The 26698-nt window shown below is 50.2% G+C and overlaps 3 protein-coding genes across 5 annotated transcripts in view; 1 reads left to right on the top strand and 2 right to left on the bottom strand.

Moving 5' to 3' along the window:
• LOC105701074 (adenylosuccinate lyase) overlaps positions 1 to 2601 on the top strand; it is a 29974-nt gene extending 27373 nt beyond the window's left edge. The window contains exons 2-6 of the mRNA XM_012427499.2: positions 573 to 776; positions 879 to 1161; positions 1280 to 1431; positions 1526 to 1924; positions 2032 to 2601. Of these exons, the coding sequence (XP_012282922.1) occupies positions 573 to 776; positions 879 to 1161; positions 1280 to 1431; positions 1526 to 1924; positions 2032 to 2295 (1302 nt within the window). The 3' untranslated portion in view covers positions 2296 to 2601. The remainder of the gene's footprint in view (positions 1 to 572; positions 777 to 878; positions 1162 to 1279; positions 1432 to 1525; positions 1925 to 2031) is intronic.
• LOC105701076 lies at positions 2405 to 8593 on the bottom strand. Its single transcript, XM_012427501.2, has 3 exons — positions 8486 to 8593; positions 5265 to 5430; positions 2405 to 4780 (listed from the first exon to the last, which is right to left on the bottom strand). Coding segments are annotated over exons 1-3 (486 nt in total). The 5' UTR covers positions 8488 to 8593; the 3' UTR covers positions 2405 to 4462.
• Positions 8594 to 11308: 2715 nt separating this feature from the next.
• Positions 11309 to 23756, bottom strand: LOC105701080 (mucin-19). Of its 3 annotated transcripts, none has more exons than XM_023432060.1 (12): positions 23085 to 23756; positions 22087 to 22230; positions 19635 to 19780; positions 19006 to 19178; positions 18334 to 18604; positions 18133 to 18255; positions 17878 to 18048; positions 17138 to 17298; positions 16798 to 17051; positions 15180 to 16711; positions 14617 to 14972; positions 11309 to 14544 (listed from the first exon to the last, which is right to left on the bottom strand). In XM_023432060.1, the coding sequence occupies exons 1-12, from the start codon at positions 23137 to 23139 to the stop codon at positions 11727 to 11729; spliced, it is 6204 nt and encodes a 2067-aa protein (XP_023287828.1). In that variant the 5' UTR covers positions 23140 to 23756; the 3' UTR covers positions 11309 to 11726. The 3 variants fall into 3 exon arrangements, with proteins under 3 accessions (XP_023287828.1, XP_012282928.1, XP_012282927.1); XM_012427505.2 differs by having other exon boundaries at positions 14617 to 15130; positions 15338 to 16711; XM_012427504.2 differs by having other exon boundaries at positions 14617 to 16711; positions 23085 to 23755.
• Between the last annotated feature and the right edge of the window lie 2942 nt (positions 23757 to 26698).

Below are 26698 nucleotides of genomic sequence, written 5' to 3'. Positions count from 1 at the left end.
TCGCTCCGAGACTTGGTCTTACCATCGTTCTGGCATAGAAGCGGATAAGACACTTTTTTTTACTTTATCCTGTTAAAATTCGAGTTTATCGATTACCAGAGTGTTCTAAATTATCGTACAATTGTCCTGACCCTTTCGTTTCTCATATCAAAGCCATGTCAACTAAAGTTTCGCTCCGAGACCTGGCCTTACCATCGTTCTGGCATAGAAGCGGATAAGACACTTTTTTTGACTTTATCCCATTCAAATACGAGTTTATCAATTACCAGAGTATTCTAGATTATCGTACAATTGTCCTGACACTTTCGTGTCTCAAATCAAAGCCATCAATAATTGTATATTGATCGAAATATCAGAACTCGACGCCATTTTGGTTCTGATCTGGATTAAGTTAAACCATTTTCTCTTAAAATTCAAATTATGAATTTATCAGGACAATTCTTTGATGATCACGAGTCACGTGTCAACGTTTCGGACAGTTTGGTCCAATACCCTTAAAAAGTCTTATTCGAATCGACTGATTTAATGGGGGGGGGGGGTTCACATCACTATAATACGAGGAATGATTTCAGGAACTGGGGTTGAACATCACCCCGGAGCAGATCCAGGAAATGGAGTCCCACCTGGAGGACATCGACTTCGAGGCCGCCGCGACAGAAGAGAAGTTGACGAGACATGACGTCATGGCGCATCTTCACGTTTTCTGTAATCAATGTCCGAAAGCGGCGCCGATCGTCCACCTGGGGGCGACAAGTTGTTACGTCGGTGACAACACGGTAACTCCCTACCAAAGAAAAAAAAAAGAAAAAAAAAATGACAGGACATCAGATATCCAATAAATTGTGATTCTTGAATTTAAACATCTCCCATTTCCCCAGGACCTGATAATCCTGCGGGACGGCTTCGACATCCTGCTGCCGAAATTGGCAGGGGTCCTGTCACGTTTGGCAGACTTCGCCATGAAGTACCGGTCCCTGCCGACCCTGGGATACACCCATCTCCAACCTGCCCAGCTGACCACGGTTGGAAAACGAGCTTCCCTCTGGTTGCACGACCTCCTGATGGACGAGAGGGCGATTCGGCGTGCCAGGAACGACCTGAAATTCCGAGGAGTCAAGGGAACCACCGGCACCCAGGCCTCGTTCCTGCAGCTGTTCAACGGTGAGCTGAGATTCGATTTTCTTCGATGGCACTAGATGTATATACATGAGTTAGGTTAGGTTAGGTTAGGTTAGGTTGGATTAGGTTAGGTTATAAAATATTTCCCTTTTTTCCCCAGACGACAAGGAGAAGGTGAAGCGCTTGGACGAGACGGTGACCAGGATGGCGGGTTTCCAATCCCACTATTCGGTAACCGGACAAACCTACAGCAGGAAAGTCGACGTGGAGTGCATGAACGTCCTCAGTTCCCTCGGGGCGAGCGTCCACAAGGTGTCGTAAAGTCGTAAAGAAAAAAAAAAGGGAAATAAAACCCGAAGTCATGTAATGGTACCAAATTAATTGGTCCGAAATAAAATTCCCCCAGATATGCAGTGACATCCGGATCCTGGCGAACATGAAGGAGATCGAGGAGCCCTTCGAGAGCACGCAGATCGGGTCCAGCGCGATGCCCTATAAGAGGAACCCCATGAGATCCGAGAGATGCTGCGGCATAGCTCGTCATCTGATGACCCTTGGGAACAATGCCCTGCAGACAGCCGCCAACCAGTGGCTGGAAAGGACCCTGGACGACTCCTCGAACCGGCGCATCACCCTGGCCGAGGCCTTCCTGTCGGCCGACGTGATCCTGACGACCCTGCAGAACGTCACCGAGGGTCTGGTGGTATATCCTAAGGTCATCGCCAGGCACATCGACCAGGAACTGCCCTTCATGGCCGCGGAGAACGTCATCATGGCCATGGTCAAGGCAGGAGGTGACCGCCAGGTAAAAGGACCCTGATAAAGGAGATCCTCCCAAGGTGCCCATCTCCTCGCAATTGGCATCCTCGAGATTCTCCCTGGGTATATGTTTCGTTACTTTCTCCGTTTAAGATCTGCCACGAAAAGATCAGGGTCCTCTCGCACGAGGCGGGGGCCCAGGTGAAGGAGCACGGCCTGGACAACGACCTGGTGGACAGGATCAGGAAGGACCCATATTTCGCACCCATTTTGCCCCGGTTGACCGAGATCCTGGACCCGAAGACGTATACCGGAAGAGCTGCCGAACAGGTCGCCGAATTCCTCGAGGACGAGGTCCTTCCTGTCCTCGAGGTCTATCCGAACCTTTTGAAAGGACCCGTCGAGCTGACCCTGTGAACAGGTGTCCTCGGAGGAGGGATCCTTTCCTCCTTCCTACCAAAATGAAACTTTGGACGGAACTCATTTTTTCTTTTTACCTCCTAATTCAATATACACGTGTACATTGTTTCTTCACCGAGGATCCGAGAGTACACCTCTCGTTGTTCATACATTTATACGTGTCCTTTACATAGTAACATATAATCTTGTTTGCAATTACGCAAGGGCAAGTCCCTCGACAATTCGGGTAACTCGCACGGCGTAAGCCGTTTAATCATTTTTTTTTTTTTTTAATTACAATGCGACTGTGATAGCGCGAGGTAAAGAAGAGAAGTTGAAGAGAGGAAGGCAAGAGAAAGAGAAGTGTATGTATAGAACGTGAAGGGTAAACAGTAGTGAAACGAAAAATTGAAACGAGGAGAAAGTTCACCCGAGGGGAGAGGAAACGCTAAAATTCAGCTTTATTCAAGAGATATGAAGGAATTAGAAGAGAGAGAGAGAGAAAGAGAGAATAGGAAGACGTCGGAAAATAATGAAAACGGTCAGTGTTACTTGTCATAAACGATCAATGATTGTTATCTAATCGTCCCAGTTGGTACTTAACATTAACAGTCACAGGTGCAGCAACGGAAATACAGACAGGCGGAAGAAAAATAACGTAGGAAGAGGTAACAATAGTAGAAAAATAAAATAAAAATAGGTACAGATAGGTAAATGCGCCAACAATACCCGCAATCAGTCGCGATTGACGGTCACTGTGCGATAGTAAACGTAAGAAATAGTTAAGTAATCACAGCTTGCATGTAAAGTATAGTTTTACACGGGAAAGGAGACGTAGGAAGCGAAGGTAAATAAAAAAAAGATGAGGAGAGAGAAGAGTAAAAATAAGAGAAGGTAGAGGTGTAAAGATGAAGAGAGTAGACAGACGAGAGAATAAGAATTAATTTCAGAAGTCTATTAAAGAGTTGAAGAAGGAAAATGCGAAAATGCGTAGAGACGAAAGAGAACGAGAAGAGGGAAATAAAAATGATACAGAAAGTTAAAGTAAATGTAGATGTATAGAGAGGGAGAGTTAAGGCAGAAAAAGAGAACGACAGCGAAAGAGTTGAAATTCCAAGAGTTGAAAGAGAAGGGGTAGACTGAGAAGTAGAAAGTAAAGTAAGAGGAGAAAGTGGAGAGCTACATTAAAGTTTTAGGAGACTTATCACAGCGTTATCACGTAGTTTTGAAAGGATGAACGAGTAGCTTGAGAACGAGATGAAGTGAGACAGAGAAGAGACGGAAAGAGGACAGAAAGAAGTTCAGCATAGAGGAAGTAACGAGAGAAAAAAGAAGAGTTTACAGTATAGAGTTAAGTAGAACGGAAAGGAGAGAAGTCACGAGGTTGAGAAATCCGACAGAAAAGAGAAAAAGGAGAGCAATCGAAAGAGAAATTGAAAGAGAAGGAAAAGAATAAAGGGCAAGATAAGGGCTAGAAGAATTCTAGATCTTAATACTGGTAGGTAATCGATAGCCAGGTAGGAAAAGGAGGAATAGAAAACAAAGTGAAAAATCAGAGATAGAGGGAGAGAAGAGTAGAATAAAGAAAAGACGGAAAGGACCACGAACAGAAGTGAATGAAAATTAGGATCAGTCGAGAAGTGAAGAGGAGGCAGAAGTGGAAGATCGAAAATAGAGTAGATAGAGAAGACACAGAAGAGAGACAGAGTCGAGAGAGCGCGGAGAGTTGCGAATTTCCGCCAATCGTTAAATAATTCATAATTAATCTCCGATTAAACATTTAACATACATATTTCTTTGAAAATTCCTTCGATAAAGGCTCCACCTCGGCGGCCAGCCGCGAAAAGTTGCAACTTTCCATTATTTTTCCATTAAAACGAAAAAAAAAATAAAAGAAGAAAGAAGGGGCTATCACAGTTTGTTACGAAGAGAAGAAAAAATCCCAATCGTGGGTGGGAAGATTTCGAGTCCGCTTCCTCGAGGAGGGGACGACCCAGAAGACTAAGCGAGGCAGAAAGCGAGAATTTCGAAACAAGGAATAGAAAGACAAGTTCCAGGGACTGGATTTCCAAGCGTTTCCAAAAGTCGCCGATTTTCCGCTTTCCTCCCCGTTGGATTCGGCCGAGGTTTTCCCATCCTTCCTCTTCGACCCCGAAGAGACCCCGAACCGAATCGAAATCGAGGACTACTTCTTGGCAATGCGATGGCCCGAGAAACTGGCCCCGTCCGCGACTTTTCCGGAATCGACGAAAACCGCGACCTGGTCGCCGGTCTCCACGTCCAGATAGACCAGGTTGGCGCCTCCACCTGGTCCGGAGCTGACCACCGGTCTCCATGACTCCTTGTTCGGTTTCCTCTTCAGGGTGAGCCGGAGATCCGGGCTGCCATACCCAGCAAAGCTGAACTGATAGAGTCCAGGACAGTGGGTGGTGAAAATCCCGGTCTCCGAGGCATATCCCACACCCTTGTCCACCAGGGTCTCCGCCAGGATAATCTTGGCGTCCTGCAAAGGAAAAAGAATTTTAAAAAATATTTAAAAAAATACTTAAACCCAGTCCAACCTACCCTAAGAAAAATTACCACTTAACCGCAAGGAATATATACCGCCACCCAAACCATAAATGTGCCCATAATTATGAAAGTGGTCTAAGTCAAAATTTAAAAAAAAATGAGTTTATCAGTTATTTCACGCCATATTATTTAAAACGAAATTAATTCAATGTAATTTCGAAACAAAAAATATATGACTTAGACCACTTTCATAATTATGGGCACATAATCACATCAAGAAACAATTATTTCGTTTAGGAAGGAAAAGGAGATATCCTTGACTTACACGAACTTTCTTTACTCTCACCAACATTTCTTTCGACGGATTTCATTCGATCCTGGATTTAGTCGCGGCAGGGCATATTTCCTCGCGTCAGGATGCTCTTTTTCTCAGGGTATGTATATTAAGAAAAGAAGATAATGTTTTTTTAACTCACGACAACGGTGGCACGCGTTGCGGAAAACGCCACCACGCCGGCGCAGTCTGCGGCCGTGGCCAGTTTCAAGGATCCCACCGTAGTGATTCCGGAAGTAGGGGGATCCGGAACCGCCGCATCGGCCAGGATGGCCACCGTCATCACCAGCACCGCTTCCCACACCACCCTGCAAGAAACGCCATGAAAAAAATCCGATATTAGGAACAGGCCGCGCGGATTCTTGTAACGAGGGCGCTTTATTCTCAGATAGGCAAAGTAATGAACAATTTCCTTCAAATTTGCCTCATACAAGATCATGAAATGAATCATGACGGTATTGCTTACGAGTCCTCATTTAGAACTCATATCTGCAGAGACGAACGAAAAATCCTTAAATATGAAACAATGTTAAGTACATGAGATGTCTGAATATTTGTACGCGTATGTACATATCTCACGCATTGCTGATGAACAATTGCAGCGTCTGTAACTCATATTTGAGGGCCTGACAAATTCGCCGCAAACTTTTCTTCAAATTAATTGTATAATACGCGTACATATATTTGGGTAATACATATAATTGTGTAATATGCGTACATATATTGCAGACATTTCATGCAGCAAATAGTCTGGAAATTGTAAATCGATTTTCCTCATCACATGGTGATCATGAATTTCTATCTGGGTTACTCCGACTTTCCCAGTTCTTTAAGGTACGAGGTGCACGCGGTGCGTTTTTTCTTTTTAATTTTTTTTTTCCGTCCCCTCCCGTCTTAGAGTTTTTCTCCAAAGTGGAACTCGGTGTCCCTCGGAGTGCTATAAGCCTGTAAAGTTCACGGGTTACCGCGGTACTTTCACTGCTGGAGGCGACTGGTTTCTTCATGGTTCACCATGCACCGGTTCACGGCTTCTCCCGGGGGACCGGGTACCAGTTCCCGACTTGGTACCATTTAATTTCCCTATTACTTTCCCTCAATTAACGTGAAGTGAAACCCCCCTCAAATCAGTCGATTCGAATGCAACACTTTTTTTTAAGGGTACTGGACCAAACTCGACTCGGTACCATTTAATCTCCCTATTACTTTCCCTCAATTAAGGTGAAGTGAAACCCCCCTCAAATCAGTCGATTCGAATGGAACACTTTTTTTTAAGGGTACTGGACCAAACTCGAATCGATACCATTTAATCTCCCATTTACTTCCCTCAATTAAGGTAAAGTGAAACCCCCCTCAAATCAGTCGATTCGAGTACAACACTTTTTTTAAGGGTACTGGACCAAACTCGAATCGATACCATTTAATCTCCCCATTTCTTTCCCTCAATTAAGATGAAGTGAAACCCCCTCAAATCAGTCGATTCCTACAGATCGAAAATGGACCGACTGACGTCACAGATGGCGACGTCGGTTCGTCAGAATATAAATAGTCACGAATTCATGGGATTTCGGCAGTTTTACATCGATCTTTTTATCATTACTTTCCCGAAACGACATATAGAACCCTTCAGTTCGTATAATTCTCAACGTAGACCGCAAAAGACTTGAACATAAATATAAATGTCGGTAACGGGACGCGCCAGCTTATGTTCCCACTTGAGTATTCAAAACGGCATCCCCACAAAAAAGGGTATGGATGAATTTTACTTTATCGACGTCGATTAAATTTCTAAACCCCTTTCATAACCTCGATTGAGCGATCCTTGGCGTCCCGGAAGGAGGTAACGCGGTCGCGGAAGGGAAGAAAGGGGATTTAAAAAAGAGAGGAGAGCCGATCTCTCGATCCACGCACGATCGAGCCATTCCGCTTTCTACTTCCCGGCGAGAGTCGAATCGACTGGACGCGCCCTCGATTCCGGGTCGACTAAAGCAGACAAAAAAAAGATCGATTGAAAAGCGAGAAAAGTCGAGAACGATTAGATATCCCGTTGGAAAATGAACGTTTCGATCTCTGTCGTCGAGATAAGGAAAAAAGATATCTTAAAGGTAAAAGTCATTTCTCAGACAGGAATTACGTCGGACCTGGACTGCACCCTTTCACTTTCTGCGTTTCAAGGCGAGGTCCTGCGGCGCAATCGGCTCTCGCTTAAGGTGAAGTGAAACCCCCCTCAAATCGGTTAATTTCAATTAAACACTTTTTTTTCTAACCCTTTGGCTACTAAGAGCGCCTAAAGACGCCCGACGTTTGGTCCAATATTGCCTGCACGGGCAGACGAATTTCGCCCATATGTCGAAATGCCTCTGTGTTCATATGGTTAAGGCGAAGTGAAACCCCCCTCAAATCAGTTAATTCCAATTAAACACTTTTTTTCTAACCCTTTGGTTACGAAGAGCGCCTAAAGGCGCCCCACATTTGGCCCAATATTGCCTGCACGGTCAGACGAATTTCGCCCATATGTCGAAATGGCTCTGTGTTTAAAGGGTAAGGTTGAGTAGTAATCCGTCAACGTTTCGGACAGTTTGGTCCAATACCCTAAAAAAAAAAGTGTTTTATTCGAATCGACTGATTTTGAGGAGGGTTTCACTTCACCTTAATTCCGCGCCGAGCAATAAGTCTTATCGAGCAATACCGCGGAAAGGAAAAATCGGTTTTCGAATGTAATCGCCTCGAGTGCGAGCAAGACCTCGACATTACCCCGAGGAGCGATGCCGGTTTTACCGATTCCTTTCCAAGCCCACGTAGGTGGGCTTTACGTAACTCGCGTAATTATGCAAAACCGCGGAAATTGCGCGAGAGAATGCGAAATGCGATCCTTGCGGCGACTCCGACATCGGTGCACCTCGCGACCATGAAAATGAAAAATATCTCCAAGAGTGCCGCGAGCATCTCGTTATCAGAACCTCCAAATGATATGAAAGTGTCATTTCTAAAAAATGTTAAAAATGTGTAAAAAAGAAATTTTCCATTTATCCCGGGGAAGGAAAAAAAGATACATATTTCTTTTTTTCGAAAAATGAAATTTCACGAGCCTCGCGTTCTTCCTTAGAGCCTCCATAATCACGTGTGAAGGTTTTAGACATTCTGGCGCACCCAGTTTGTTGAAAACTTATTATGAATATTTTCACTTTCAATGTATACATATCACACTTTCGTATCGCCTTAACACTTCGAAAAAGAATAAAGGAAAAAGAAAAAAAATTCGACAGACTCCTCAGCCTCGCTCCAGGACGAGTGAAATAGAATTCCCCGATTTTGAAGGCGTCGCGCAAACAATATTTGCCGCTTCGAAGGATCGTCAGGACTCACATGATGTTCGGAAGTGGTGTGGCAGCGAGGAACCCCCTGGCAGTCCCGCTGTCAGCCGTTCGCTGTCAGTCCAGGTGAGTCAAACTTCAGCCGGGCCCTCGCTCGCCTTTATATCACTTCCGAGCGCTGGCGGTACCGCGACTCCCACCTCGCGCTATCGGCGTCTCCCTCGCTCTCGCGCGGCCCGCATAAGTGCCTCTCTCTCGCTCCTTCTGCGTCCCACCACGGAGACTCGACCGGCAGGAACAAGGCGACCGATTCGGATCGCCGCTTCTCGTCTTTCCATGTCTCCGTGGACTTCTCTAAACCTCCACAGTCAAACATTATACAGCTAAAAATTTAATAAAAAAAAAGACAGACAAAAAGAAATAATTACAACCCATCGCGTCACATCTCGCCCTATCGACCCCTTAAAAGAATTGTCGCAAGTCAGCCATGCAGATTTATGCAGACCTGGCCCGTCTTATCGGCCAGTCATAAGTCATTAAACGCCACACAAGGGATAATTAAAAAAAAAAATTCGGAAATAAAAATCCTGGCAATTCATCTGAACAAGGTATCGAGAATGAAATCCGCCAAAACCCTCGGCCGCGAGAAAGGAAAACCCGGGGAGATATTTCCGCGGAGAAACTCGAGGCCCGCAATTGGCGCAAGCCTCGTTGCGTAGTTTCAGCTGAAACGCGACAATTGCAAATCGCCGAGTGCGACAATTGGCCACTTAAACCTCAAGCCGAGGAAAAGGGGACTCGCGCAAATAGATCGTTCCCTTTCGATCGCCGCCCCGGGCTCGTTTTATTTATTGATCCCCCCTCCCGCGGCCCCCCTCCTATTTTCGTCCCGCCTATTAATAAATCCTGGATAATTTATTGCCCCGGAATTTCCCAACTCGCAGCTGGAAATTAATAACGTCCCGCCTCTCTCTCTCTCATCCGAAGAGCGTGTCACCGAGGAGATGAAAACGGGGATGAAAAATCAAAGGCTCGATTGATCGATAGATCTCCTTTGCCAATAAAAAGCCCTTCCCGGATCCGCGGATCGAGGCGAGAGATTAAGGTGAAGTGAAACACGTAGAGGAACTTGATCGACGTTGGTAAAGAAGATTTATCTAAGTACCTAAGTTGACGACCTTCGTTTTTATATCGATAGCTGGGTAGAATTGTATTGGGTATTGTACTAAATGGCATACTCCACCTGTCGTTTTCGTATAATAATTGTAAAGAAATCGGAGTAAGACTCCAGAAATCCTCTGGATTCATGATTTCCGAGGCCCTGATTGACTGCTGAGGGACACCCTGCGCCATCTGTGATTTTCATTTCAACTAAATCTTCACTCCGAGACCTCGTATTACCATCGTTTTGGCATAGAAGCGGATAAAACACTTTTTTTGACTTTATCTCGTTCAAATACAAGTTTATCGATTACCAGAGTATTTTAAATTGTCGTACAATTGTCCTGACACTTTCGTTTCTCATATCAGAGCCTTCAATAATTGGATATAGATCGAAATACCAGAGCTCGACGCCATTTAGTTCTGATCCAGGCTAAGTTAACTATTTTTTTTTTTAATCCAAATTTTGAATGTGTCAGGACAATTCTTTGACAATCACGAGTCATGTGTCAACGTTTCGAACAATTTGGTCCAATACCCTTAAAAAAAAAAGGTGTTTTATTCGAATCGACTGATTTGAGGGGGGGTTTCACTTCACCTTAACGAGAAGAAAAGAAAGTCGAAGGGGCGAGGAGAGAGAAGAAGAAATGGCCCGGTGAAAGTACCGCCCTAGATATGGCCCGTCTCCTTTCTTCCTCTCTTTCCTCTCTCGAACGGGAACCCTTTCCTTTCGCGGGGCCTTTGCGCAATCGGCGGTCGTTTCTGCTACCAGCCCGCGGTTCCCTCGTTTCCCGATTATGGAAATAGAAAGATAAAGTCACCGATTGTGGCGGCGCAATGCCGATCGTTAGCTCGAATCGTTTCGATGGCCGTTTAACCCCCGCCGAGCGGCGTCGAGCGCGCTCGCTATCGGCCGACTTTCGCAACCGATTTTCCGACTGAACCGGGCGATATACCGGAAAACGCCTCTAACAAAAGTTACGTGAAATTCCATTCCCCGGAACTTTCTCCTCGGGCGTTTTCACGTCTCGTGCCCCGTTCGGCCAAAAATCCTGACAGAGTCGGAGGCCCTCTCAAAAGTAGGGCTCCGTGAAAGGGGTCAGTGGGCCGAGCTCTTGCTGCCGTTTATCGGCCCACTTTGGCGCCTCCACCTGTTCTTCGGCAATCCAGAGAGATCGATTCCCCCTTAATCTCGGAAATAAACGGCAACCGTTCAACGAGAGCGACTACCTCGTCGTCGATTTCCTTTTTACCGGTGACAATTCGCCCGTTACTATCGGTCGCGAGCGTTTTGCTCACCGAGGCGCGGCCGTCGAACTCCACTTTCTACAAAGACCCGGCACGCTCCCGAACCACTGGAAACGCTCCGATTTTTTATCGCCCCTCCCCGCAGTCGGTGAGCAAACTAACCCGCCGAGAAAAAGCCTCCAGGAGCAAGAGAGAAGGATCAGAGGGAAAAAGGAAACGGGCCCAACTTTCGACCGCTCCAAGTCGATCGAAACTCCCGAACGAACCGAGAGAGCTCGACTTCGTCCAGGAGAATCGGTCAAGAAGGAGGGAAAAAAGGAAAAGGAGAGAAAGAGACACGACGAAGGCGGTCTAGAAATGGATAGAAAGCCGCCGATCGTTTCCCGTTTCCGTATCTTCGCGCTCGACTCGTCGCCAAGCCGAGCTTGGCGAATTCCCCCTTGCCGAAATGACATTGTTCACTTCCTCACAGAGCTACGCACTATATATTTTGTCAGACGTTAATCATTGTTAAGAGAAAGATGGCACGTTACACGGAATTTCACTATTTTTTTTCATCGACATGGCAGTACCGGGAACGATTGGCAGGAGAACTCGGCAATGGGGTCTATGGGGATAAACTTAAATAAATTATATCGGCAAAAGCATTCGCGAGACTTAGGAATGAACCCTGTCCCCCCTACGTTTTGTTTATACATTTCCAAGGTAAAATTAAATCTCGAGGAAAGGGATCGACAGCGGAAATCGTATATACACAAATTGGTTCTCCATCGCCAATAATGGCGATAAACTAAGATGGCGCCGAGAGCGCGTCTCCAGGGTGTTGCGTCCGTTCCGTGGGTTCCAGGAGAGATCTGCGAATCTTCCCCAGGGGGATGCGACTCCTAGACGAGGAGATTGCCGTCCTGGCAGACGGGGCCCTTGCTGGGCCAATTACAGGCCCCGGCCTCGCTGTCGAAGGTCAGGTGAATCGGGCACTTCATGACGTTCAAGGAGAAGGCCTTCTTCTTCTCGTCCCAGTGACAGACGTAGAACTTGTCGCAGTACCTAGGGTGCCTGAAGAGACCAGGCCTGGCGCACTCGGCGCCGACCTGGAGACCACTGTCGTCCTCCTCGGAGCTCCCCAAGACGTGGAGACTGCCGATATTAAATGGTTTCCCGGAGGCGTCCAGTCGATTCCCTGAATTCCCATCCCCGAGGAGCTTTCCCTTCCTCGACCTCCTTCCGGGACCGTTTAGAGTGAGTTCTCCAGAGAGCGAGGAATCACCGGGACCCCTCGAAGAGATCGACCTGGACCTCACGGTGGAGGGTCCGGGAATCGTGCCCACCCTGATGATGGAGCTATCCGGCGTCTTCGGCGTCGTCCCCTGGGATTTCACCCCCGTCGTGTACTCCGACTCGTCCGACTCGTAGGACTTCTCCTGGTCGACCTCCGTGTCGACGTACACGTCGGACTCGTCGTAGTTCGCCAGGTCGACCTCTCCCTTCGACGAGTTCACCTTCAGGGACTTCCTGCCGAGGTCCCGGATCACCTCGAAGGGGTCGGCCGAGCACGAGCACTGGGCCCCGAGTTTGCCGAGCAGCAGGGGATGCAGATCGCTCAGCTTCACGACGATCTTCCCCCCGAGGTTCTTCAGGGTCACGCCGGTAGTTGGCGTCGTCGAGGGCCCCAGAGAGTAACCCCCGGAGTACGTGGTCACGACCGGAGTCCCGGTCCTGGAGATTGGCGACAGGGTGCTGGTGACGTAGGAGTCCGAGCAGTCGGTGCCGGTCCCCGTAGATGACGAAGAGACCCTCCCCCCTAGGGTGCCGGTCGTCCGGTAGAACGTAGGAGCCCCCGTCGTGGAGTACCCTCCGAAACCTGCCTCCTTGTAGACGGTACCAAAAGTCCCTGTCTGTTTCACGGGGAACCCGGTGTCCAAGGATGGCCCCGTGGCATCGTAGTATCTTGTCCCTGGAGTGGAGGAGTAAGTGGTCTCCTTCAATCCAAACCCTGTGCCCAGGTCGGTTCCACCGCTTTCGAAATATTTCGGGGTCGTGGACGAGTAGGTCACTCCACCTAAGGGCACCCCCTTGTAGACCGACCCTGATGACCCGGTGTACTCGACGTCGGCGGTGACCGAGGATCCACCGCCTCCCTTCACAGCGTACCCGGTACCCTGGTACCGAGGAGTGGTAGAGTAATACCCTGTAGAGGTGGATCCGAAGGTCTGACCTTCCTCGTCCGTCTTCGGGTACTTGGTCTCTAGGTCGCCTCCGAAGTCGTACACACTCGGAGTGTACTTCACTGTTCCTCTGTTATAATTCGTGATCAGTTTCTCCACCTCGTCCCGTGGGATCGTTGCCACTAAATCAGTCGGCGAACCTCCACCCGTGGAGGTGTCGAGGCCATTCGTGGGACGACCTCGACCTGGAGTGGAATAACCCGCGGGGGTCGTGAATGGCACGGAGGGCTTTCTATAAGTATAACCCTGAGGTCCGGTCGGAGGTGCCACCGTGGAGGGTTGAGGTGTCGACTGCTTGTAGGTGATACCGACCGAAGGTTGCTTGTAGGTGATGCCTCCTATCGAATTTGCTGGGACCTCCGGTGCCAAGGTGGACTGCTGCCCGGGTCCAGGTTGGAGGCTGAGGTCGATCTTGAGGACGGGTTGCGGAGTGGTCGGACCGCCACTCTGGAGATCCTCTTCCGGATATCCTCCGGTGTTGGAACCCCCCGGAATCAGGGTGGAGGGCCGGTAGGTCTTCCGGGTCCCCGAGGAATATGTGATGGGTGTGACGGTGGGAACCAGGGGTCTTAAGGTTGTCGAAACTCCCGATCCGCCGGAAACGTCGTACCCGGTACCTTGGTACCCACTGGTGCCCTCTCTGTACCCGAAGGTACTCGAAACGACAGGACCCTGCGTCGCCGGTCCCAAATTAGGCCTGTTATACACCTGCACGTCCAAGAAAGGCGACGAGGTGGTGTCCTGGGGAGCCGCCACCTTGAAGACCCCCGCCCCGATCTCCCCATCAGTACTTAACTGCACCTCAGGCCCCGAAAACGAGGTGCCCTCGAACCTGGTGGGCCCGGAGTATCCCGAGGACGCTTCCGAAACGGACCCTGAAGTGGAGGTTGCAAATCCGGTTCCAGAAAATCCAGTCTGGTGAACGGTGGTTCCGGGACCGGTTGGATACCGGGGCTGGGTGGTACCCAGGGGAACCACAGGTCTGGTGTATGAATATCCCGTCGAGGAGCCCAGATCCACCCTTGAAGGACCCGAATACCCAGTGCCCGAGGTCACCACCCCTGCACTCTTCGTGCCGGTTGTGGTTCCGGTACCGAGCGGAACCACTCCTGGAGCATAAGTCACCCCTGGAGCACCGCCTCCTGTCGACGTCGGTGTCTTCAGTCCTACAACCGGCGTGGCCGTTTCCAGGGAGTTCTGGAACCCGGGAGTGGAGCCTCCCGTGTACCCGACGTTGCCCTCGAAGGCCTTCTCCCCGATGTTGTCAGGGTTCGGCCGAGGTCGAGGTCCCCCGGTCCCGGTGACGTAGCCACCGCTTCCGCCGAGCTGTGCCACCGTGATGCCGGTCTTCGTGGCCCCGGTCTTGGTGAACCCTCCCCTGGTATATTCTCCACCAGCCGCCGGTACCAGGGCGTATCCTGTAGACCCCATCCCCACGATGGTGGTCCCAGACTCCGTCACCGTCACGTGAGACGTTCTGCGATCAAGGGAAGAAACTCTCAAACCTCCACCGAACCTCCTTACAAAAGAGAAAAAAAAAGTACCCTACCTGTAATCATGAAGATCGTTCTCGCTGAACTTGTTGGTGACGTCGCCGTTGTTATAGCGAATGGTACCGCGACCTCCGTTATCGTGATACTCGTTGGTTTTGTACCCAGTGTCGACGTGGCTGGTGGTCCCGTAACCTCCGGTCTTGGAAACGTCGAAGACCGTGGTTCCTGAAGAGGTGCCTTGGTAAATCGAGGTCCCTCCACTCCCGGTGAAGTGAGTCTGACCGGTACCACCATGGACCCCCGTGAACTGGGTACCGTACCCACCGGTGGTCCCAGCTGCACCATTAATGGCAACTCCAGGGTGTGCGACTCCTCCCGTGTATGTTCCAGGGGAAGTGGTTCCAGTAAGAACCACTCCTGGACTGGCGTCTCCTTTCAGAACGGTTCCAGGAGCCGTATTTCCGGTCAAGAAGACCCCAGGGGACGAGGGGCTGTGCACCAAGGTCCCGGGGGTGGAGGAACCGGCGAACACGGTCTTGACCCCCTCGGTTATGGTGTACCCTGGCGTGCCTGCGACTCCTCCCGTGTATGTTCCAGGGGAAGAGGTTCCCGTAAGAACCACTCCTGGACTGGCGTCTCCTTTCAGAACGGTTCCAGGGGCCGTATTTCCGGTCAAGAAGACCCCAGGGGACGTGGGGCCGTGCACCAAGGTCCCGGGGGTGGAGGAACCGGCGAACACGGTCTTGACCCCCTCGGTTATGGTGTACCCTGGCGTGCCTGCTGACGTTTCCACAAAGCCAGGTCGACTGGCTCCTGTTATCACCTGACCCTGGTTGGTGGTACCGGTGTAAACGGTCCCGGAAACGTCGCCGTGGGTCGCCAGAGTGCCGGAAGTCGAGTCCTGCGTTGAGATGGTACCGTGGACCGACTTTCCAGGGTAAATGGCGCCACTGGTACCAGCGGTACCAGCCGTAGTGCCAAAGCCAGAGTTCCCGTAAGTCCCATGGTAAGTGGTACCACCACCTGCGGTAAAACCTCCGGTAGATCCGGTATTATCGTAATATACGGAAGTGCCCGTGGCCGGAGGTCTGTGAATAATCGTGGGTCCTCCCTTGACGGCGCCGTCGAACCCTGAAGAGGTGTCTCCGGAGCCGTAAATCCCGGTCGTGTGGACGTTCTGGGTCCCGGAGGTCTCTCCAGAGAAGGTGTAGGTCTTTCCTGGAACGGTCCCCGGTACTCCTAGGGGATAAATCGTCTTCCCTCCAGGGAAAACGGAATTGCCGTGTGCGGAGGTAGTACCGGCAGAGCCCTGGTATGTCGACCCTGAAGAGTGAACGCCGGAAGTCGCGCCGAATGCAGAGGTCCCAAAATGTCCTGTACTCGCGGTGAAGCCCGAAGATCCAGCCTGGCTACCTTGGCCGAACCCGGTGTCCCCACTTCCCGGGGAGAATCCTGGAGATCCTGGATATTGAGTCTTCCCCACGCCGGAGTGTCCCGTCGCGAAGCCCCCGAAAGTCGTCCCCGAGTGTCCACTTCCGGTGAATCCTCCGCCAACAGCTCCCACGTAGGCTGGACCACTTGTAGGAATTTGATTCCCCGTGTCGAAGGACCCTGGATGCGCCGATCCCGAATCAGGATACCCAGAATCGAAGCCTCCTTGATTGGGATACCTTGGAACACTCGCACCACTTCCAGGATATCCAGATCCAGGCCCAGGGTACGATCCGCCCGAGTGGTCCTCTCCGGAGCCTGGATACTCCTGTCCTGTGAGTCCTGGATATCCAGAGCCAGGATGTCCTGGGGTGCCCGACCCCGAGGGATAATTCGACCCGACGAGTCCGGAATTATCGTATCCTGCTCCAGGATAATTAGATCCACCGAGTCCATCTTGACCGTAGCCGACTCCACCATTCTGATCATACCCTGACCCTGGATAATTGGATCCCCCAAATCCATTCTGATCCTGCCCTCCGGATCCACCGTAATATCCCGATCCCCCAGTCCCTGCAGATCCTGAAGATGACCCATGACCCTGGTACTCAGGAGATGCGCAATTCGGCACCAACCACGGCCATTCGCAGACCAATTTCTGCTCATCAAAGACCAATCCATACGGACATCGGAATTCGTATGCCGAGAACTCGCCACCGCCTGTACACAAAAAATTAAAAAAAAAAAATTACCATAACCTCAAGGTACTGAAATTAATGCCATGTAATACAAGAAGCAATTGGTACCGAGGTCCACGCATGCGTAGAACCATCTGCAATTATTGGGATCCGCGTAGTAGCCGGCTTGGCCAGGACACTTGAAGCTCTCCTTCGTCGAAGGAGCTATTTCACTGCTCCCGGGACACGGGGATCCTTCGGGAAGAGATCCTGGCCATACGCAGACCTCCGTGATCTCGTCGAACGCCAAACCAGCCGGACAATCGAATTCGAAGACCGAATAGTCCTCGACTTCCTGGTTGAACTTCACGCAGCGATAGAACCTGAAAGGACGACGCCGTCAAAGGATTCCATTCGACTGCATATCATTATTAAAAGGATTTAAAAACACGGTATAGTTCGTGGACACCTGTTGCAGCTCTTCGGGTGGACGAAGTAGCCCTGCTTCGGACATGCAAATTCGGTCTGAGTGTTCTCTCGCACAGCCTGGATGTTCCCTTCCGTATCGACCACGCGGGAGATCCTGAAGTCCGAGGACTTGACGGCTCCAGGATAGGAGAGCTCGGAGCCCTGAAAGTAAGCGCAAAGGAAATCCCTATTAGTTCCTAAAAATGATCTAGGGAGAAACTTTTTCCCCAAATTAGATCATTTCCCTTCGAGTACTCTGTACCGTCTGCAGGCTTCACCTGCACAGGTGAGCTGTGAAAGGATAGATGGAGCGTCTTGTCTGCAGGCTTCACCTGCACAGGTGAGCTGCGAAAAGATAGATGGAGCGTCTTGTCTGCAGGCTTCACCTGCACAGGTGAGCTGCGAAAAGATAGATGGAGCGTCTTGTCTGCAGGCTTCACCTGCACAGGTGAGCTGCGAAAAGATAGATGGAGCGTCTTGTCTGCAGACTTCACCTGCACAGGTGAGCTGCGAAAAGATAGATGGAGCGTCTTGTCTGCAGGCTTCACCTGCACAGATGAACTGTAAAATAGATGGAGCGTCTTGTCTGCAGACTTCACCTGCACAGGTGAGCTGTGAAAAGATAGATGGAGCGTTCTGTCGATGTAAGCGATCTAGAAGAAAGCGGGAGCCGACGATACCGACCGCAGGTAAGTACATCCCGTATCGCACCTCGTGCCTTATCAATGTCCTAATCACTACCTGAATATCATCCTCCAGCGAGGACAAGACAGCCTGGCGTGATTTCCTCTTCATGGTGGAGAATGCCCCGTGTACCTCCTCGGTGATGGTCTTCCCGCAGTCGTTGTCAACGTCGTCTTCAACATCATGGATCGCGAGGCCAGCAAGATCTCGCAGAAGAACGTACTTCGCCTAAAAGTATTGAAATGCAGGAGGAAAATGTGAAATAGTCCCGAGGTGACGGAGGGAATTATCTCGAGGAGAAAGATCCGAGACCTTGATTCCAGCGGAGATCCTGTCCTCGAAGGCGATCCAGGAAGTGTTCCTGAAGGCGTAGGGGGCAGTCAGGTCCTCGTCCCTCTCCACGGTCCATTCGCCTTGTCTCAGAATAGAGCAGAGCTAAAGGGAATACTCTTTTACTCCTCGCCTTTGATAAAAAGGACCCGAAGGATCGGCCAGGGCCGAAAAAGGACCCACCTGAGCGCGATCCACGGGAGTCGGCTTCTTCTGCAGGGTCGCCGACCTCGGGACGTTGTCCTCGGCGTTCTTCAGGGCGAACTTGAGGGCCCTCGCCGGCAAAGAGACGAGGATCTTCCTCTGGGGGGCGCCGAGGCCTTCGACAAGGTCCACCAAGCTGTCCGTGTTCAGCATGTCGAACAATCCCATCAACCTGGATGGATGGTAGGTCCGGAAGTCCGCATTCCGTCCAACCAGGTGGTGGGTGGGCAACGTGAAGAGGTCCACGTACCTAAGAGAAGAAAGGGTTAAAGCGTCCTCTCCTCCTTTTCCTCGTAGTTCCCCTTCGAAGACCTTGCGCCCGATTCAAATTAAACCGCGGTTCCATCATCCTGAGGAGTGGAGGATTGCCCTCGAGAGGCGTCACCTCGTCCAGGACTCATCCATATTCAGAAGAGGTGGTTCGATCTTGGTCACTTACTACTCGTTACGCCAGGTTACCCTCAATGACTGCGTTTAACTAATTACGCCGGATGATGGCCGCGACGACGCCACTCGACGTCCGCAACGAGTACAAGGATGTATCCTCCTCCGGAGGATCCGCCATTCCTTTTCTATCTCAGACCTCCTTGCGAGGATATCCTCGAGTCGACGAGGAATAAAATCGGATCGGAGAATTAATTCTGAAATTACTTGGAGAGGGTCTTGAGGTCGAACTGCTTGGCGAGGTCCTCGGCCCTCGTCGGCAGCCTCAGGAGGATCCTCTTCTCTTGGTCCTTCCGCACCAGCTCGTCCCTCAGGGTCTTGACGAAACTTCCTAGCCGCTCCTTGGATCCTGCCGCGACCTCGAGCTCCACCCCGTCGACCTGGACCGATCGATTCGTACATTAGATTGCATTCCTTTCCATTAAAGGAACGACCACTTATCCTGGGATGAAAGTGCCTCGGACGGGAGATCGTTAGGGACACCCGGAAGAAGGAGATCGTTAGAGAAGGTCGCCGTGCACTTCGTACGGAAGAAAGTTCCAGGGGGGGGGGAAATGAGGAAGGAAAATGCGGAAAAAGTGGGCCAGTCACCGGAGAACGTGTCCGGCCTCGAGGAAGGCGCTTTCATCCTGGACCTCTCCCTACGCCCCTCCGCGATCAGCCCTCGCGAGTGTCCTTTGGACCAGGACCTCTTCGGGACCTCTCAGGACCTGGTCCCGCGGGTCCAAGGATCCTTAGCCTTCGATCGCCCTTATCTCGCGAGGGTTCCTAGCGGACTGAATTTCATCCCCCATTTTCCGAGGGCTTCCTCCCGGTGGAAAAGGATCTGGACCCACCTCGGCGAGGACGTTCGCCAGGCGAGCCGCCGCCTCCTGGCGGGCATTTCCGCTCTGCTGCAGGACTGCTTCGGGATCGTTGACCAGAAGCACCACCTGGAGAACCGGATTCACCTCCTTGGACGACTCCCTAATGCGCCGAGCCTCTGAAAAAGAAATGGCACCGAGTTTCCTACTCTGGTTTCTCGCAATTACCTCCCCAGGTAATGAGAGAATTTCAGGGAAAAGAGGAAAAATCGACGATCGATCGTTTCCCTCCCTCATCTGGGTCTAGATCCTCCTTAGAAATTACGATCACTCGAAGGCGAGCACCTTGGTCCATAAAGGAGCTAGGACATCTCGTCTATACTTAACGGCGCCTCATTAAGGTGATGTGAAACACGTCGAGGAACTTGATGGACGTCGATAAAGGAGATTTTTCTAAATGCCTACGTTGCCGACATTCGTATTTATATTGACAGCTGTATTGACAATGGACGCGTAGCTTTGGGATTACGCATGAAAGGTTGGCCGGTAATCGTGGGGTAATTAGAAGGGGCGGTGATTAGCTCCCAATGACGGTAGTTAGCGTTAAACGGTCGCGGAAATACTATTAGCGAGAATTACTTTCGTCGTTGGTAACTCTAAGAATTGTCCTGACACATTCAAAAATTGAATTTCTTTTTTTTAATTTTTTAACTCAGCCCAGGCCAGAACCAAAATGGCGTCGAGCTCTCATATTTCGATAAATATACAATTATCGAAGGCTCTGATATGAAAAGCGAAAGCCGTCAATATAACAACGAACGTCGGCGACGTAGGCATTTAGAAAAATCTTCTTTATCGACGTCGATCAAGTTCCTCGACGTGTTTTACTTCGCCTTAATTCGGCGATCGCGAGGCCTGAAATCCGAAAATTGAACCGAGGTCGCGGCGGGTGTCTATTCGGTCCGATCGAATAAGGTAGAAAAAGATCTCCGGAGAGGAGCGGATAAATATATTCCCCATCGCCGACGTCGAGGCGCCATAAAGGATGTTGGTGGTGACCCGAATAATCCGAGCTCGAGGTCGGAAAAGCACTCCGGAGGACGTGTTGTGAAATCGGGGCGAGATCGCGAGGCGTCCTTATTAAATCGAATCGCCGATCAAAAATCGCACGAAACCAAAAAAAGAATTTGCCAATAAAAGTATCCGCACCTTCCTTCGAGGTCGGAAAAGCACTATGGAGGACGTATTGCGAAATCGGGGCGAGATCGCGAGGCGTCCTTATTAAATCGAATCGCCGATGAAAAATCGCATGAAACAAAAAAAAGAATAATTTGGCAATAAAATAATCCCCACCTTCCTTCGAGGTCGGAAAAGCACTATGGAGGACGTATTGCGAAATCGGGGCGAGATCGCGAGGCGTCCTTATTAAATCGAATCGCTGATCAAAAATCGCATGAAATAAAAAAAAAGAACAATTTGCCAATAAAATAATCCCCACCTTCCTTCGTTCTCGAGACAGGGAAAATCGATTAACCCGAAAGTAGGAGGGAAAAAAAAAAAAGAAAAATTAATGCGATCGTTCAATTAATCCGCGCGACTCGACGCCCACGAGGCGCGCGCCAATTTTGGGAACGCCTCGCTTTCTCCGCTCGCTCGATCAAGATCGATCATTACGCCAGAAGGAGAACCGGATTTCCGCGGCTCGAAATTCAAGATCGATGGTAATACACCGGGTCGCATTTAAGCCAAAATAGGCAGTAATCGTTGACTTCCTTCTCGGAGAGAAAAAAAGAAAACGCGTATCAGAATCCCTAGTAGTATAGAATAAATTCCAAATATTTCTTTGTAATCTTTGCTAATTATCTCAAGCGACAGATTTTTTAAGATTTCCTGTAGATTGAAGATACTTGAAATATTTCTTGAAAATCTCTATGACACATTTAGTTTCAATAATTAAAAACATATAGAGAAATATTTTTTAACTTATTAACATAATAAAAATACATTGTTTACTTCACGACTATTACCGGACGAATTTTTCTAATATTTTCGTTCCGCTATATCATTATGACAGCGAAACCTGTGATTTTAATTTTATATACTTTTAAAACGTTTATAATGTATTCGGCGGATAATATCGAAAACAAAAAACTTGTATATTAAAATGAAACGAAATGTTTCGTATATCTGGTAGAGAAATATTATGAAAACACATGGAGGTAATATTATATAAATATTTCAGAGATAATAATCTAAAGTAAACCTTAGGCAAATATTCCAAATGTCTGGTAAATATTTACAACATATAGGATATTCGTTAAATATATAGAAAATATAGGGCAAATATTTTGTGCTACTAGGGATGGAGCTCCCCTGGACTCGTCGACAACCCCCGAGGGGCGAAAGAATCGACGTCGCGGCATCGCCGAGGAAAAGGTGCACTTCGGGTGGCACATCTCCTACGAGAAGATTCACTAGGTCTCACCGGAGCTGGTCAGGTTGTGGAGATAGTGGCCCAGGTGCACGAGGGTGGTGCACTTGCAGAGAACGCCGTCGAGCAGCTTCGGGTTGTTCCTCGAGGTGTAGCAGAGGACCTCCCGCCCTGGAGAGGTGGTCTCCTGCTGGCACGCTGAAAAACAGGAAACGCGAGATGAACCAAAATAAATATACATATATATATAGTTAATCGCGATGACGATCCTTGTTATCATCTGTCATCTAGAGGGGCACGTTTCGCATTTGTCACGGCGATGTCAGAGGTCGAGCGACGTCATCTCCACGGGCCGAATTTCCTGGGAAGATCTCCTCCGAGGATGAAACCGCTCGTTACGCAATCCCCGAGACGGCGATGCAACCGATTCTATAATAGTTGTTTGCATAGGCGCGTAAGCTTGTCAGTTTCCCTCTCGCTCGGTGGACCCCTCACAAGGAGAGGGAGAGAGATGAACAGCCGACCCTCGCGAGAGAATTATTAATAATAATTCTCGGTTAAAGTGCTACAAGAGACGTGCAATTACGCGCGTCCGTGAGACGCATAACACGCGGAGTAAAAGATCGCCGAGGGGAATAGTGCGTGTACGCAAACAGGCGACGCTTATCAGGGACGCCGATAAAAGGGGTGGACGCGATCCTCGGAAAACCTCCCTCCCGCAAAAGGAGTCGTGAGGAAAAACCGGCGGGGGTTTGGCAGAGGACGTTAAGGAGATAAAAGTCAAGACCATCGGTACGATCCTTGTTAAGAAGCGACCGCTCCGGTTTCACCGCACCGATGGCGCAATTTGATCGCAAAGGACGCGCCGCGGGCCCGATACGGCGCGCGGTCCTTGAACGTCGCCGGACCTCTTCATCAAAGGCCTGGGGAAAAAAAAAAGAAAAAAAATGAAACCGCGTCATCCGAGTTCGCGGCGTCGATTCCCTAGGAGCGTCTTCTCCTGGAATACGAAGTTGCGGGAGAAGGGCGACAAACGCCTGGGGAAAACTCACCCGAGACGAGCGCCACGGCGCAGAGGAGGGCGACACCGCGAAAGGTGGTCGCCATCGGGACTTCCGTTCCCACTTCCGGTCGAGCGAGTGCTTCCCTCGGGAGCCCCAGAGTCCCTCTCAAGACTCGCTCATCGACGCCGAGGAGGACGCCCCGAATTCATGGAATCAAATCCAACCGACCGAGCCACTCCCGAGGAGATGAAAAACCCTCAAACTCAAATCTAAGGATCAAGAAAAAGTAAAAATAAGTCGGAAAAAAATGTCCTATCAAATTTTCTAAACGTCTCGAAGTGTCTTCCTAGGAGATTCGGCGGTTTCAAGAGGCACGAGATCGAACAGAGAGGACGATTCGCGGGACGCCCCGGCGAGAGAGATCGGCTCTTGTTGCGCGTTTCGACGCGCGATTCTTACTGGGCCGTCGTAAGAATGACGTGCGCTCTTCAAGTGCGGTGGTATCCCCCTCGCAGGTGAGACCCTCCCCGAGGTGAAAAGTGGACGGCACACGAAACCGTCCTGCCCGGTGCCCTGCCGAGTGCCCCACGAAGAAGGGGGTCTCTCGAGAGGCTGCAGGGTGGGGCACGCGCGCTCCGGAATCTGGACCACTTGCGAGAAACCTCGATCGAGGGGGAACCAGCCCCACGATCCGATACGGAAGAGTCCCACCGATCGACCCACGGGACCCCTTCTGCACTCCCCCAGCCCGAAACGACCAATAGACCACCTCAAATCCACCGCGAGCGAATTTTTTCCCATTTTTCCATCTCGCTCGGGAGCCGCTCGACGCGTCGGTGACTTCAACGCGGGGACTTCGACGCGCGCACAGGCGAGACGCCGCCGCGCGAGTCTCCGCTCATCCACGATAGATTCTTCACAAGAAAAAAAAGAGAAAAAAAATCTCGATGCATCCACGATGCACCTTCTCTCGTCTGCCGATAAACGAGATAATTTATCGCCGCCATGGACGGTAGATTATGCTAATCGCTACTTTACATCGCGTCGGTGGATCTCCCGTTGCTCCCTCTCTCGGCTCCGAATCTCTTTTTTTTTCGCAGCATTCTGCTGGAGGAACGAGGATCGAACCCTGAAGAGGACCAGGGCAGGAACGAGAGGCATTCGGAGGAGAAGCTGAGATGAATCACCGTGGGTTTCCTCTCCCTCTCTCTCTCTCCTCTCGCTCGCGCGCGACTCGCGGATAACGATCCGCGGTTGCGTCACCGGTCGAGAATATCTCTTCGGGATGCTCTTCAGGGTCGGGGAAGCCCGGAGAGGGGAGGGCGATCTCGAGCAGCTTCCGCCTCCTCGAGGATCTCCTTCAGGGACGGAAACCGCGACCTGGCTCAACTCCCGGTTCCCAGGAGTCGTTCTCCAGGGGAACCGGCGAGTCCCCTCGGGTCCTCCGGTGGACGCGCCCCTTTGCCGATCGGGATAACTCTCGCCCCGGGATAAGTAGTGCATCGATCACGGGGACGAGGGCCCCGGGCGGTTCTGGTGCAACCAGTCCGAGGGAAAGGAACCTTTCGAAAAATTCGCCCGACGCGTACTCGGCGCGTACTCGCGCGTGCCCGCTCCGCAATTGTCATTGCCAATTCCCCCTCGCCGAGCGTGTTTGTTATTTCTCCACCGGTGATTCAGCGCCGAAGGATTTGCCATTGTTTCGCAGTGGCCGTTCGTTCGTTTTCTTTTTTTTCCCCCTTTTTTTCTTCCATTCCCTCCCCTCGTTTCATTTCGCAAACCGGCTCCCCGGTCGTCCGGCGCCGGAAGTCCGGCCAAAATCGACCGGACCCGGCGCGGACGAAGGTGGGCGCGGTGAAAGCGAGACCGCAGAGAAATGGACTCCCGCGCAAATCCTCCGGCCAAAACGGCGCGGAACGACCGGGCCCAGGCCCGTGGGAAGTCCTTGGCGCTAATCCAGCCTCTCTCGCGAATTATCTCGGGACAAACGATCTCCTGGAAGCTGCCACTCGCTCGAGTGTGCCTAGACACTCGCGCAAGCGAAATCCGCTCCCGAAACCCGCCGCGGAGAAGCTCCCCCCTTCGAGAGCGCGAAATCCACCGATCGATCGCCGATCCTTCTCTTTCTCACACTCGATCTTGCCTAATCGCCGGTCCACTTTCTCCCCTTCTTCTTTCTTCTTTTTCCTTCCCTTCCTGACGATCATTGCCCGGCCGATTCCTTTCGGGAATCCGGCAATATCTCTCTCTCCGCGAAGTGACGGTGCCCGATCGGAGGAATCACGTGTTTATTCACATTCTGAGGGGTAATAACCAGCTACCGGGAATCCTCTCGTTAAATCGGCCACACCGAGACCGGCAGGAGTAGGTACCCGAGGGAACCCGGGCTCACTTCACAGAGAGCCGCCCAATTACTGACGATTTTGCCCCCCCCATGACTTCCAAACCGGCAAGTGCCCCATTGACTTCGACATAGACCGGCGACCGTTTAGGGGAAATTGCCCAGGCGGTTTTTTTTTTCTCTTTTTTTTTCTCCTCCACCCTCCTTCCGGAACGAGCTCGCGGAAATGGCGCTTCTCACGAACGGGACTATTAACCCCTTAAGGGGTTGCACCACTTTGACGCACCCAAAAGTTACGGTTTTTCGAGAATTTTTTTTTTTAAGAGTTAAAACGTTTTTATCCAAATTAAAGTACAGTAAGGTATTATACTACTATTAAACAATGAAATATTTTTTTGAATTTTTTTTATTTATCAAAATGCCGGCTTGAAAGGCGATTTATCGGAACGCTGCGAAGATCGATGATCGTGCGGTGGGCACGATAACTCAGTCCAGGTTTAAGTTAGAACAATAAACGAAAAAGAATTAGTTTCTGCGGCCCAAAAGCTAGCGTTTTCAAAAATATGCATTTTTCACAAAATGGCATCGATTTGAAAGGAAAGATACGTTTTTTGTCCTGAATTTCGTTAATTAATGTTGCATAAAAAACGCGAATATCTATACATTGAAAAAACCATACGTACTTCGCTAGATAAAGATATCACGAATGAAATAAAAAAAGAATCAAGACGACCGATTGAAAATTGGCGGAGCTAGAGTGCCCACCGATTTTTAAAATGCGGTTTTAAGAAAAACGCGTTTACACCTATACACCTGCCCACCGCATGATCAGCGTTTTTCGCAGTGAGCGAGTTTAATAGTAGTATAATACCTTACTGTACTTTAATTTGGATGAAAACGTTTTAATTCTTAAAAAAAAAAATTCTCGAAAAACCGTAATTTTTGAGTGGGCCAAAGTGGTGTAACCCCTTAACTAACAATATCGCGTGAGAGACGTGGTATATCAATCGGGCCAAACGTGAACAAAACGTGTGAGAGACGTGGTATATCAATCGGGCCAAACGTAAAAAAAGCGTATGAGATACGTGTGAGACTTTGAACGTTCATCCAAACCGTGAAATGACCCGATGTATGACCGACACGTTTTGTTGTATATGGCACGCGCAATTGGAATTTAAATCGTAATACAAGGGGTTAAGATACGGTGACTTCCGGTCGAGGGGATGCCCTCCTTGTCGCAGAAGGGGGTGCAAAAGGAGTCGCCGAAGTCGCAAACGCGGCGACACGCGCCGGTTGCGAAACTCCCTAGGCCATTCCCACG

Source organism: Orussus abietinus, unplaced genomic scaffold (assembly GCF_000612105.2).
Source record: "Orussus abietinus isolate OABI.00-Male unplaced genomic scaffold, Oabi_2.0 scaffold216, whole genome shotgun sequence".
Taxonomy (NCBI): Eukaryota; Metazoa; Arthropoda; class Insecta; order Hymenoptera; family Orussidae; genus Orussus; species Orussus abietinus.
Note: the sequence above shows the minus strand (reverse complement) of the source record. Positions and strands in the feature narration are given on the sequence as shown.